This window comes from Pelodiscus sinensis, chromosome 17 (assembly GCF_049634645.1).
Source record: "Pelodiscus sinensis isolate JC-2024 chromosome 17, ASM4963464v1, whole genome shotgun sequence".
Classification (NCBI taxonomy): Eukaryota; Metazoa; Chordata; order Testudines; family Trionychidae; genus Pelodiscus; species Pelodiscus sinensis.
In genome coordinates, this window is record NC_134727.1 from 1,960,386 (window position 1) to 1,974,369 (window position 13,984).

A 13,984-nucleotide genomic window follows, 5' to 3' on the forward strand; every position below is an offset into this window, starting at 1 on the left:
GTCAATTTTATTCAGAGTGTGGCCACTTGAAAGATGTCCTCAGAGAGCAGTCTGCAGCCAGGGGTCTTCTAGGGAGTACATCAATTAATCTAGATACTTGCCTAGTTTTACAACAGGTTACTGATTTCTGTAGTGCTTTTTATGTACAAACTAACATTTCACACAGACAAAATGAGAAAGGAAGCAATTTTTCAGTTAACAGCATGCTGCGACCCTTTTAAATTTTTACATCTATTTTTCTAACCAAATATTTTTTAAGTTTGGTCTTGAATGCCCCACGTTTCACCTATTAGACTCCTGAAAGGGGTACTGTAGCCTGGAAAGGTTGAGAACGACTGTTCTAAGAGACAACCGCCCACTTCTTATTCCGGAGCCCACCCTCTGCCAGCTACAGCGCCAAATGACACGAACTAACAGGAGAAGAGTACCATCATCATCAGATTAAAATGCTCATTTTAATAGGAGGCATGTGATGGCTTGGTCATATCCATTCTCTCGACTTTTATCAACCTTGGGTGCTCAAATTCCCCGTGTTGATACTATGTGACCTTGAGTAAAATGGAGGTGAGTCTGTGGCAGAGAAGAAAAATGTATCCCAGGTCTCTTGGTTCTGAACTAGCTTCCTATGCATGAGAACATCCATCCTCTCTTTCACTAATGCCAAATTTCTTCACTGTCCGCAGTTCCCTTTGTTCTACTTTCTCCATAGCACATCACACGTTGGGTCTTTCTGCATTTGCAATGCCTTCAGAGATTGTATCAGTCAATTTGTTTATGCTTTAATTAATACTGAACAAACAAAGAGCTTTCAAATGCTTGTAAAACAGTCCAAACATGAAGGGAGCTCTGCTTAAAGACAGGTGCTTGGGAAAGCAGAATTTTGTCTGTTACATAATCCAGTAATGTGTTGAAGCAATTCCACAGACCTCCAGAAAGTCCTCTACAGAGGTTTACTGGTTCTCAGAATACTGTCTGAGAACTACACAATTAAAACGTTTGTTGCACAGGCATGTGTATGGAAAACACAGAAGCAGAGGAAACTACAACATTGATGTTAAATACACAGAGTAAAACTGAAAGGATTTGTTTAGGTCTATACCGCAAAGTGACTTGGTAATTCTTAGTTGATATGTAAGAGACCGTTCAACCTCCAAAAAAAGTGAGTTTAGTTAAGCTGTCGTCTCAACGCACATATATGGTTGATGTTTCTCCTACACATGCACAGGCTCTCATAAAAACAGCAAAAGCAAAGAGGATGCAGAAGATGCATTTTAAGAAATGAAAAGTTTTTGAACAGGGAGATGACAGCATCTAAAGGGCTGGTACATGGACCAAGTTTCACCCATCAACTGTGGCAAGATGCCTTAGCTTGATCCTGGCACTTCCTTTATTTAAAGAACATGCGGAGAAGTAAAATGTATCTGACTAATACAAAAGGTTGCTATTTACTTAAAAGATTGAACTGCAATATACAGTGCTATACAGTGTGGCCTGTGGGACATTGGGATTTTTTTTCAAGACTTAGGCTTGGTCTATTACACTAGACTTGTGTCAGTGTAACTACACTGGGGTGTGGAAAACCCACACTCCTGATTAACTTATGGTACAGAAAATGCTGTCAATTGCACGACGTCTCCTGTCAACACAGCTACTGCCATCTTGGAGAGGTGCAGTACCTCCGATGATGGGAGAAGCTCTCTTTTCAGAGAAGACAGCATCTTCACTAATTGCTACAGCAACATAGCAGCATCGGTGCTGCTGTGCCACTGCAGTACAGACAAGCCCTTTGTCTAGGAACAGGAAAGTCATTTCATTGGCAAGCCTTCAGGAATAAACCTAATATGTTGTACAATGGCAGTTGGTTTTAAAATGTAAAAAACACAGAAGTTAGAGAAAGCAAAATCCTTACAGGTGTAGGAGAAGCTAAACTTCTACTGTTCCTGATTATACAAAGCATGCTTGTTACTGCTGTGGCTTTATAATCTTCAACAGCAGGCACGGATACATCTGTAAGGCATATCCTGATCTGTCATTTACATACTTTATTCTCAATGGAATTAGAATTCAGTGCTTTCAGAAACTAAACAGTACTGAATCAGGTGTCAAGGAATATTTTTTAATTTAGTACTCCAGATGTGTCCCTGGTTACTGATGTTCTCCATGTCTAGAAAGAGGCAAAACAAGGGGCAACAACAATATAAGATTCTTGCATCTGGTCCTGCAAATGCATCCCAAACACGATCCAGAAGGACTACACCACACTGATAGGGGAAAGAGATAATTCTCCAAGCTCCTATTTAGGTTACAGCCTCTGTAATATGGGTGCTAGTCAATGCCAATCAGTGCATTTTGTGTGGTTAGTATGTTCACAAGAACTGGACTGAACCTCTAACTTACTTCACAAAGCCTAGCAAGCAGCCACTGGATTGTTTTGACTTTCGGTCATGTCTAACTGTTCCAAAGTTAAAACGAAACGAGAGAATTTACTAGATTCTATAACATTTAAGTGCCAATAAACAGATTCACAATGGCATAGACCAAACCACAGCCAAGAGAGGGCAGGGTGGAGAAACCAAAGACTCACCTCGTTTGTATTTTTGAAGCTGAGGTGCTTGTCTTTTCTTCCTGAGAAGGGAGCAGTAATGAGGCATATCCCCTATCACCAGAAGTGCTTGTATCCATAGTGAAGTTCAACTCCTGGCTTTTACCTCCACTGCTACTCTCGCTATTGCAATCTGTGCTATCCAGGTTATCCGAATCGCTATTCCCACCTGCACCGCCACCTCGTGGCTCTCCATTTATTTTATTTTTATCTGCTTTTTGCTGTGCTAGAGATATATGCTGATCTGGCAAAATTATCTGCACATTCTGAGGAGTGTCCTTCGTTTTGTTCTTCTTATTTTTTCTGTTTGTGCCAGGAGTTGTTGCCACGTTGGCTCTCTTTTTCCCGAAGACATTTGTGAAAGTAGCTGACGTTGCAGAGATTCCAATTGTGGTTGTAGTGGTTGCGCTCGGCGGCTCAATAGGAACGTCTTGCTCCACTGGGGGGAAAAAAAAAAGACAATATATGATAAAGCATATTTCACATAACAAGAAAGTCTCATCAAGGACATTACAACTCAAGTTACATTTCTATCTGTTGTCACTAGAGTAATTAATTCAGCCCTTCTGGTGATTTTAAAACATCCTAGATTTGATGCTGATTGAGGGGATGTGATGACAACAAAACTAGTTTTACTGGCCACAATGACAGTTGCACGAGAAACTAATTGCAGAGCAGAAGCTCCGAAACACTGCAGTGACAAAAGGCCAGACCAGTCAACTCAGCAAGATCTTTCATTTCTTTCTGGGTTAAATATTTTATCTCCCCTTATGGGAAATTAGACATTTTAAGAAACTAAATTAAATAAAGTTTTAAAAAGATCATTTCTGTCCAAACCTTTCATTTAGCACAGAATGAGCACATTCACTATCTGCACCGAAATCCCCAAACAAGATAACTTGGGCCCAAAACAATGCCTAAGAAACCTGACATTTTAAAAAGTTATCCTTCCATGAGTTTTGCTTTGTATGCCACACTACTCCAGCCACAGTTGTCTCTATGCACAGAGTCAATTGATGTAGTCAGCCTGCCATTAAAATTCCCTCAAAAACACAACATTTGAGACATATGTGCATACACAAGACACAAAAAACCCCATCACATCACTAGTACTAGATGAACATTTTCATAGTGGAAGGCATTTCGCCATGGCAGAATATTCCTTTACTCCAGAGGGAATTCTCTGCCAAAATGTTTTCTATGCATATTTTAAAATTCTGAAAATGTGTACAGTATGTGTCAAATGTGGAAGTTCCAGAATGGCAGTGGGGAGCACAAGCCACTGACTGCATGCAGGTGGGAGATCATCCTGCAGCTACCTGCCTGGAGACACAGACTTGGTGGGGAGGCTGCTCCTAATGCTGACAGCACAGGGCCAGGACTACCACAGAAATACCCTGTGGCCTTGCCCTTCCATGCCAGATGCATGAAGTGGGGGCAAATAGGCTCAGCACGTGTGGCTGATCCAGGCGTGGAGCAATGTGGGTGCAGGTGGCTAGTGTGTGTGTGTGGTGGGGGGGAGGATGGGAAATCGGTGCAGGGGGATCGGGACGCACGGGGTTTGGTGGGGGGGCAGGTGAAGGTGGTTGGGGCTTAGCGGGAGGGGGCTCTAGATGCAGCGATTGAGGCTAGGTGGGATGGGGGATTCTGTGTGTGGGGTTCAGCAGGCTCATCAGGGCGGGGTTCTGGGTGCCGCTGGACTAGATGTCTAGGTGCAGAGGGCTAGCTGGGGGGCCTATGGATGCAGAAGGTGAAGGTCAGTGGGACAGCAGAGCATAGGCATGTGGTGATACTGGGATGTGTGTCAATGCACAAGCGAGTAGCTCTCTGCACAGTAACCCCTCCCCCAGGGGCAGGAAGTGGGGGGGAGGGTAGAACTTCTTACAGCTGAAGGAGGTTTCTGTGGGTGGGTCTCACCCAGCCCTGAGCCTGGTCCTGGTCCCTCATTTCGGGGAAGAGCAAGACTCATCCTCCCACGTATCCTGCCCAACCAGGAATAGCAGCTGAGCCCAGCAAAGGGTAGAAACCATCAGGACATTCCCATTTCCCCACCCGCTGACTGCCCAGCCTGTCCTTGACTGCTCTGGTGGGGCACTTAGCTGGTTATGGGCTTCCCTTTGCTTCCCTGTCAGAAAGGGAGTTTCCTGCACTGAGTCAAAGAAATCTGTAGGGGATATGAATTCTGCATATGTGCAGTAGAACAGAATTCGCCCCAAGAGTAACACGGTTTCAAATATTTTAAATATTTATTTTCTATATTGAATTCTTGCAGATGCGTAGGAAGAATATTGTCGAGTGAATAAACCTACTGACCAGTATGAATAAACCCTTCCAATATGAAGGAAACAATGGACGTAACATTTTTTCATCAAGAATGATTTAGAAACGTATACAATCCAACAAGTGCTTTTTCTCCATAGAATAGGAAAAACATTTGATTTTCTTCACCTTCATCATCATTCTCCTCTTCATCATCATCTTCTTGCAGCTCTAAAGTTTCCTTAGGTTTGTTTTCCTCATCTTCCTCTTGTTTTCTCTTTTGCTCCTCTTTCTTCTTCTTTCTCTTTTCCTTTCTCTTTTCTCTTTTCGCAGCAAGAGCCTGTTTTCTGCTCTCTTCTCTTGACTATAGGAAAAAGCATTAATATTTAATTCTACCATTCATTATTACTGAAGAGAATATTAATCTTATGCTTACAAAGTCAGGGCTTCAATGGAAAAACCTGTCCAATGAGTAGATATTCAAGAAAAATTCTGTTATGACCCGAATCATTAAGCAGAAAGCGGTGGTAATGACAGCAGATGGAACAACAATTAAATAGAAGTAGTGGAGAACTAGGTAGAACTGCAGATTAAAAAAAAATTGGTCACCAAGTTCCGTGCCACCAGAATAATAAAGATGAGTGTTAAAGCAATTTCACATCTACATAGGACACCACTGTAATCTTCCATCTCCTCAGGTTTTTTCAACAATTTTTTGCAATGTAATCTGAGCTAATCACTCAGAAGGCTAGGAAAGTACTGTGTGCGCTACATACAGTATAGTCATTTTACAAACAGCTAAAATACAGTTCCTTCTTGGATACAAGGCAGTCAGTTAATAGTAACAACACTAAACTGTAAGTTAGCCCATGAAGTGAAAAATATTCTGGTAAGTTTCACCGAGTGTCAAAAGCTTAAAATCTCCTACAAGAAACCAGTGGGGATAGTAACGGACACAACCAAGTTCCAGCTTGTTGCCTATGCAGGTCAGGACAGCTGGATGGTGGAGCTTGCAACTTTAGACAGTCTGAAGTAGGAGTGTCAGAACCTCCAGGTTGCATGCTGCAGGACAAGGAAACTCTACAGGTTGGACCTCCCTGATTCGGCACCCTTGGGATTTGAGTGGTCCCGAATGAGGAAATTTGCCAGACCAAGGAAGGTCCCCTGCCACCAGCCCCCTCAGCCTGCTGCCCCTCCCTGCCGTCATCTTCTTTGGCCTTGCTGCTGGCCAGGCAATATGGCTGTCCCAACCCCACTGCCATAGCTGCTGCTCCAGCCCCACTGCTGGCACAGCAGCACGCAACCTGGCCCTGCTGCCGCAGCACCAGCCCCACTAATGGCCAGCATGAACCCCACTTGGGCTGCCACGGCACAACCCTGCTTCTAGGCCAGCACGCATGGGCTTCCCCAACCTCAGCTGGGTTGCCTCCTTCTTGCTACCACAGCCCCCAACCTCCACTGGGCTGCTGAGGCCTGGCTCTGCCACCACCAGCCTGCCGTGTGCAGGGCTCTCAGCAGCAAGCAGGCTGCCCCAGGGCGCTGTGGTTCAGCAACATCCGTGGTTGACATACCTTTGAAAGAAAGTGTTGCTATATGAAGATACGCTGGCCAAAAACCAATCTAAGATGACAGATTTCTCCACTCACCTTTTCCAGGTCAAGCTCCTTCAGCAGGATACTTGCATTCTTATTTGCTTCTGCAGCTTGCTGGTCTTTAGCCTTCACAATTGTCTCCACACACTGGTGACACTTCTTCAATAGCTCCTGAAGAATAAGAGTCATTTTATTAAAGTGATCCTAAAAATCTGAAGTGAATCATTGCAGCTTGCTCTTCAAGAGTACGATTGGCTCGCTGGTACTTAAACATATAACTACTGGTACTCCAATATACTAAGGTACAGAGTGCCAGTATATGAAAAGCAGTTGTTTTTTTACCACAGCTTTCTGCATAACAATTCAGGTGATAACTGATTTTTTTTCCTTGATAGTTTTGCATTGTAGAAAGCACATTTCCCAAATTGGGAGGAATAAAATTTCATGAGGATCTCAGAAGTTCCTCTAATAGGTATGAAGTCTTTTAAAAAATTAGGAATAAATTCATGTTAACTCAGTCCCCTTTCCTTCAGTACTTTACTACTTAAATAACTATTCTAACAAACAAGAAAATAATATTCAAGTGATTTTGTTGTTGGCCTTACTCCTTAATATTCTTCCATCTTCTTCAGAACAAAATAACTAAGTTACATATGGCTCAGTTTGATAGAGTGACACAGACTAGCTGGCTGTAACTCGGTTTTTGAAAATTTTTCATTTTTCTATAGCTCGACTTGTAGAGTTTAATATGATTTAAGAGAAAAAGGTGATGAATCCACAATGGAAAGATTTAAATAAGTTGCTATACAAAAACGGGAATAAAGTTATTGTTTTATTCTTGTGACATTTAAATATCGATTAAGATTCCACAAGAAATTTTTTAGCGACAGGATTTTCAGTGACAAGGATAGCATTTCACATACACTCAGAAAACAGCAGCTGATGGTGCTCTGGGCAAGGAAAAGCCCATTTACTAATAGTGAGAAGAGAAAGCATCACATTGTAACAAAGCTCAGTTATCCACTTAGTTTTTAAATGGCCTTCGATCTACCATTTAAGCAAATATTTAATTCGACAACACATTAACAACATGCAGTTTCAATTTCATATACTTGCTAAGACTATCAGAGCAGCAAGGGGGGAGGAGAAGAGAAGGGTACTTCAAAGTGGCAGTGCCGCACAGAGCCTGGGGTCAGCTGGGGTGTCTCCAGCTGATCCTGGGCTCAAAGCAGCACTGATGCTTTGAAATGCCACGCGGAGCCCAGGGTCAGCATTTCAAAGTGGCAGCCGCGTGGCTCCATGAGGCATGCCAGCTTGAAGTGTACTCTGAGTCCCCCACTGACCCCAGACTCCATGTGGGCACTTCCGCTTTGAAATACACAAAAGCCCCCACTTGGGCTCTTATGCATTTCAAAGTGGAAGTGTCCGCGTGGAGCCCTGAGTCAGTGGGACTTCCCACTGGGCCTGGGCTCCACATGGAGTTCAAACTTTGAAATGCATAAGAGCCTCTTGTACATTTCAAAGGCGGAACGTGAAAGTGCTTATCAAGTAGTCAAGTAGTTGATAGAAATTCCATCAACTACTCGACTAGTAAATTAATCACTACTTAACATCCCTAGTTAAGACTGGGGTATGGTCATCTACATATTTTCAAACACCCTTAGCACACTAAGTCAAGTTGATTCTCAAAAGTCAGTTCATCTCACCTTGTCAGTTATGGTTGCTATATATCGCATGCACTCGATGTCTGAAGGAAACTGGTTAACTTCTTTCACAAGGTACTGAACTACTTTCACATGACCCTGTAAAAGAAAAGAAAATTCTAGTCTCCTGTAAATACTGAAGTGAGTGTATGGCAGTTTTAGCTAACATGACAGTTTGAAAGCTAACATCTGAACAGGTAATTTAAAATAAAATGTTGTCAAGTACCACAACATCTATTAGTGTTTGTTAAGTATGGATAATGATCTTAGTGGTGTACAAAACAGTAACCAAGATAGACTCTTCCCTAAACAGCCCCAAGTCTAAAAGAAAAAGGGGAAGACAGGTAGGGAGAGATTTCTTAAATTTAAATAAGCAACATTTGTTGGCTCTGAGGATGTAACTGTGTACTCCTTTTTGAGACAGGGGCTCTACTTTGTGTTGTAGCCTACTTTGTAGATCAATAATATCACTTGACTCATTACCCTAAGTCTTGTGTTATGTGAAAAAGTAAATAAGTTTTCCTTATTTACTTTCTCCATACAGTCATGATTTATAGACCTATCATATCCCCTTTTGTAGTCTCTTTTCCAAACTGAAAAGTCCCAGTCTTGGGACTATTAATCTCTCTTCATATGGCTGCCGTTCCATGCCCCTAAATTTTTGTTGCCCTTTTCTGATCTTTTTTCCAGTACCAATATATCCTTTTTGAGAGAAAGTGACCACATCTGCATGCAGTATTCAAAATATGGGTGTGTCAGGAATTTATATAGAGGTAATAAATTCTGTTTTTTATTCTCTATCCCTTTTTAAATTATTTCTAACAGTTTGATTTTTTGACTGTCGCTGCACATTGAGTGGATGTTTTCAGAAAACTATCCACAATGACTCTGAGGTTTCTCTCAAGTGGTAACAGTTAACTTAGTCCTCATTTTAAACAAAGTTGGGATTGTTTTCCAATATGCATTATTTTGCATTTAGCAACATTTTGTTGAAATTCATCTGCAATTTTGTTCCTCAGTTGCCTGGTTTTGTGAAATCCTTTTGAAGCTCTTTGCAGTCTGCTTTTGAGTTCACGATCTTGAGCAGTTTTGTATCATCTGCGAATTTTGCCACCTCAGTGTTTACCCCTTTCTCCAGATCACTTATGAATAAGTTTAATAGGATTGGTCACAGGACAGACCCCTAATTATCTTTCCCCATTCTGAAAACTGACCACTTAATCCTACCCTTTGTTTCCTGGATTGATAACTGGTTAAAACACATGAGAGGACCTTTCCTCTTGTCCCATGACAGCTTACTTTGCTTCAGAGTCTTTGATGAGGGACCTTATCAAAGGCTTTCTGGAAATCTAAGTACACTATATCCACTGGATCCCCCTTGTCCACCTACTTGTCAATCCCCTCAAAGATGGACTCTGGACTAACACGTTTAAGCTACTAGGCACTTGGGAGTGCTGTGGCACGTCTGACATGGAATGTGCATTTGGGGGAGGGAAGGGAGGGAGGGAAGGCTAAGACCCAGAGCTAGCAACAGTGACAAGCCACTATCCAGATCCAGGTAATACAGACATAGATCCAGCAAGTGGAACAGGGTAACAGACGGGTGTTCCTCCAGATGAGCAGAGTGGGCCATCCTCTGAGAGTGACATCTGTGGTGGACTTGAAAGGAGGATGGTGGGCTGGAGACCTGCGATGGTGAAATGGTTTCATGCCAAGACCAGACCCTCAACCACTGTCAGCAGCAAAGTTATATATGCTCTGATGAACACAGAACACTGAAGCAGATCACCCCTCAAAGGTCAGGCATACATACTGAGTCATATTTTGGCCCTTTTTTATAGTTGCCTTAAAAACTAGTTGTATTCTTGCCACTTTCAAGACTACCCATTTCTATTTAAAGCTGGTTTTGAAAGTATTCAGCACTGAAAGACACAGGACCAATGTTTGCCTCATTAACTTACCTTACGAAAAGCTGACATAAGAGGTGTAATTTTCCGGTTATCTGCTGCATCCACATCAGCTCCAGCCTGGACAAGTAATTGCACTACATCAAAGTGACCGCCATTAGCTGCCAACCAGAGTGGGGTATTTCCCTTCTTGTTACGAACATCAATATGTGCTCCTCTAAAAAAGAGGAATGCAAGTCACAGGTCACATATGGCTGACAGAAAAAGGTAAAAAAATGGCTGTTCAAACAGCACTTAAGTTCATATCTTCTGTCACTGACAAACCTTCAGTGGCAAGTTGGGAAACTAAAAACTTAAATAGAAAAGAATTTCCCAACATAAGTTATAGCATAAACTTAAGCAAAAGACTTAAATGCATGACGTTAACGAGACCTATGGACATCTCTCTCCCATCTACATTAATCTCAGTCAGAATTAAGCAATTATTTCAACACAGAATTTAAACTCTATTCCTAATCCCTGTGATTAGTCAGCAGGGGGAAGCTGACAGAACAAGTGCGCTACTGATAAAATAAGAAATCTCACCTATTAATTAGGAGCTCACAGAACTTGTAATGGCCTTTGTCTGCTGCAATTGTTAAAGCAGTATCTCTTGAGGAAGGCACAGGTGGAGCATTGACATCTGCTCCTTTATCAAGGAGAACTCTTCCAACCTCTGCATACCCTCCAGAAGCAGCTTCCATCAAAGGGGTGAGACCCGTCTGAAAAAACCCAACCAAACAAGTTATAATATTTGCAACTGATGCAAAATATAGTCTGAGGGTTTCAGCAGTCAAAAACAAGGCCCCTTAATTATGAGCCTCTGCTTCTCTTTTTCCCCATTTGTTTCAGTTAGGGGAGTCTAACTAGGCAATTGTTTAACCATTGGTCTCAGGCTTTATAGGGGACTAGACAAATGGATGGCAAAACCCCATCAGAGGTTAATCTCAACTGCAAGAGCTTACAGTTTACTAAAGTATCCCTTAATACGGAGGGAAATATAGGTCCAAATGCAAACAATGAGCAGTCAACACGGGGGGGGGGGGGGTGGTGGTGGTGGGTGGGTGTGGGTGTGGGTCAAACAAATAGCTCCGCACCACCTTTAAATTCCCTGTAGCAATGGGGCTGTCCTGGTATCTGTCCAGTCCCCAGGTCAGGATGTTCTAATATAGACCGGCTGCCAACATTCCTGAGTGACCACTGTAGAAGCTGGGTACAAGGAAACACTTGCCACATACCCTTTTCCAGTCACATTTCAAGCAAAAGCAGCTGAGAAAGGGGGCAAAGAAGCCACCAAAGTTGCAGCTTTAGAGTTTACCAAAAAATCCCCAGTGCTGGAAATCCCAGGGTATGACTTCCGATCTGCTGTGTTACAGGAATGAGGCAAAAAAGTTGTTCCATTGCACCAAAGAATGGGATGTCAGAGGAACAGGAACAAGCAGTGATACTGAACCATGCCTCAAACAACAAGAACAGTTTTCACCTAAGAAACGAAAGGTTTGATCTAAACCATTTTTTTGAGTGCATACAATACTGTATTTATGCATCACCATCAAAATACATGCAATATGTTTTTCCTTTTTTGCTTTCTGGACTCTTCCTGTGTATTCTGTTAATGAACATTAGTCATGTTAACCTTGAAATTTATAATCTCATGATCTTTAAGAGACCAAAAGTATCAGGACCAATTTTGTTTCCAATTCAGAAAGTATGAATTAACTGTTTTGGAAAAAGTAGATGAATGCCACTCAAACAGTCACATTTGTTTTTCACATATAATGCTTATTTTACAGTATATGAAAAAAAGCCTGACACACTGGCAGAAGCTAGAACAGTGAGACTTACCTTCAGCACATGAAAAATATTCATAAACAAAAGCTAGTGTGCTTATTTCCAGAATAATAATGATGACATTCTGGTAAAGTTTTATGTTTTGCAGTTCCCTGTGAGTAGTAGAGCTTTTTAAAAGAACTTTGAGATGTTTTGAACAAGAGTGGTCAAAAATATGGCCACCTATCCCACGGAGTAGTTTTTAAATCAGTGAAGTAAACATAAGCTAATGGGCTCAAAGATTTATATTAACAGAGAAACTTCAAAAAAACCTGACAAATCAATTCACTTGTCTGAAATTAATGTGAAGGGAAACCTATTCTGTCTGCTTACCTTAGCCCTATGTTCAACATTGGCTTTCCTATCCAAAAGGAGACTGACCACCTCGGCTCTACCCTGGAAACAGGCCAGGGTCAGGGCTGTATTTCTATTTGTCTCAATTTGCGCGTTAATATCAGAACCCATATCAAGCAACAGTTTCACTGCAGGTACATGGCCATTCATAGCAGCCAACATCAGAGGAGAAATCCCTAGCTTACTTCCAGTCCTAGAGAGAGAGAGAAAATAATTACAGATTATAGAACAAGATGACTCTTGATGAATCCTCCAGGAACTATGATGTATTTCAGCTGGAGGGTAACAACATTTTATCCAAGTATATACGCACTGACCTAAAGTATTTGTAATTCAAAACAGATTAGTGAAAGCCAGCAGGGTTCAGGTTGTTTGCAGTTTAAAGCCCACTAAAATAACCTTTTTTTTTAATAGAAAAAATAGATTCTTCTAAAGTATGTATTTATATTAATTCTAAGCCATTTAAAAAGACTGAAGGACCTGTGTTTAAGTCAAAGACCTGCATCTTCAGAAGTCTACATTTCAACCTATTCTGATTATATCAGACAGGTTAGCATTTCTACAATACGTGAACTTGTTATTTAACATGGAACAAATCCATGGCTATGTCTACATTGGCAGCTTCTTGTACAAGAACGGTTTTGCGGAAGAGTTCTTGTGCAAAAAGTCTTCCACAAGAGCGTCTCTGGTAGTGCGGATGCTCTCTTGGGCAAGAAAGCTCTGATGGCCATTTTAGCCATAGCGGTTTCTTGCACAAGAAATTCATGTTGCCTGTCTACACTGCCCTCTTGCGCAAGAGGGCTTATTTTTCGTGGGGAGAGGAATAACTCTTCTGGAAGAAGCCCTGTTTTCCGATACTGTACTGTAAATTTACTTGCGCAAGAACGCTCGTGCAGTGTAGACACCCGGCAAGTTTTTGCGCAAGAACAGTTGTTCTTGCACAAGAAGCCACCAGTGTAGACGTAGCATGTGTTTTAGTTCTTCCTTGTATGGGCCCCAGAGCCACTGAAAGCTTCAAAAATGTGTGCTCCATTGTGAGCTTTGGCTGATTCCCCTATTTAATTCAACTGGAAACAAACTGTTCGAGTGCTAGATTCCAATATGGAGAAAAGGAGCATGTACACAGGGTCATATACAACACGAATGCAGGCACAAGAGCAACTTAAACACTGAAGGCATTTTTTTTGGTGGCAGGTGATCACCTGTAGCAGCTTCCTGAAAGGTATCCCTTCAGAAAAGCATAACATTTGAACAGCGCAAACTTAACATGGAGATTTGAAGACACTCCAAGATCCAATTTATGCCTTGATCTAGAACCAAAGGTGGAACATCCATCTGTCTCACACTGCAATTGGTCTAGGACATGGAAAGTATGTTACCTTGAATTAATTTCTGCTCCAGCATTAAGCAGAATCTTAATGATGTTGACATATCCCCCAGATGCAGCAAGGCTTAGCGGTGTGTAGTCAGACACGTTCCTATGCTCTTTATTTGCTCCTCGAGCCAGCAGCAAGTCAACTACCTGAAATGTACAGTATAAAGAGTGAGAAAAAATACTTGACTGGAGCCGTCAATTTCTTCTACTTCCTGGATAATGGAAAACACACCCCTCAAACCTTTAAGTACACTGCCAATGTCCATGGTCAGGAGGCAGGCTGGAGAGTGATGAAGTTCCCTACAGGATTTTTAATTTTACTT

At 41.9% G+C, this 13,984-nt stretch overlaps 1 protein-coding gene across 22 annotated transcripts in view; it reads right to left on the reverse strand.

The window, feature by feature from the left end:
- ANKHD1 (ankyrin repeat and KH domain containing 1) overlaps positions 1-13,984 on the reverse strand; it is a 147,729-nt gene that overhangs the window by 26,789 nt on the left and 106,956 nt on the right. For all 22 annotated transcript variants that reach the window (XM_075900082.1, XM_075900080.1, XM_075900075.1 and 19 more), the window contains 8 exons: positions 13,666-13,808; positions 12,266-12,479; positions 10,649-10,824; positions 10,118-10,280; positions 8,160-8,255; positions 6,508-6,624; positions 5,051-5,225; positions 2,585-3,041 (listed from right to left, as the gene is read on the reverse strand). In XM_075900082.1, coding sequence (XP_075756197.1) covers positions 2,585-3,041; positions 5,051-5,225; positions 6,508-6,624; positions 8,160-8,255; positions 10,118-10,280; positions 10,649-10,824; positions 12,266-12,479; positions 13,666-13,808 — 1,541 coding nt within the window. The remainder of the gene's footprint in view (positions 1-2,584; positions 3,042-5,050; positions 5,226-6,507; positions 6,625-8,159; positions 8,256-10,117; positions 10,281-10,648; positions 10,825-12,265; positions 12,480-13,665; positions 13,809-13,984) is intronic.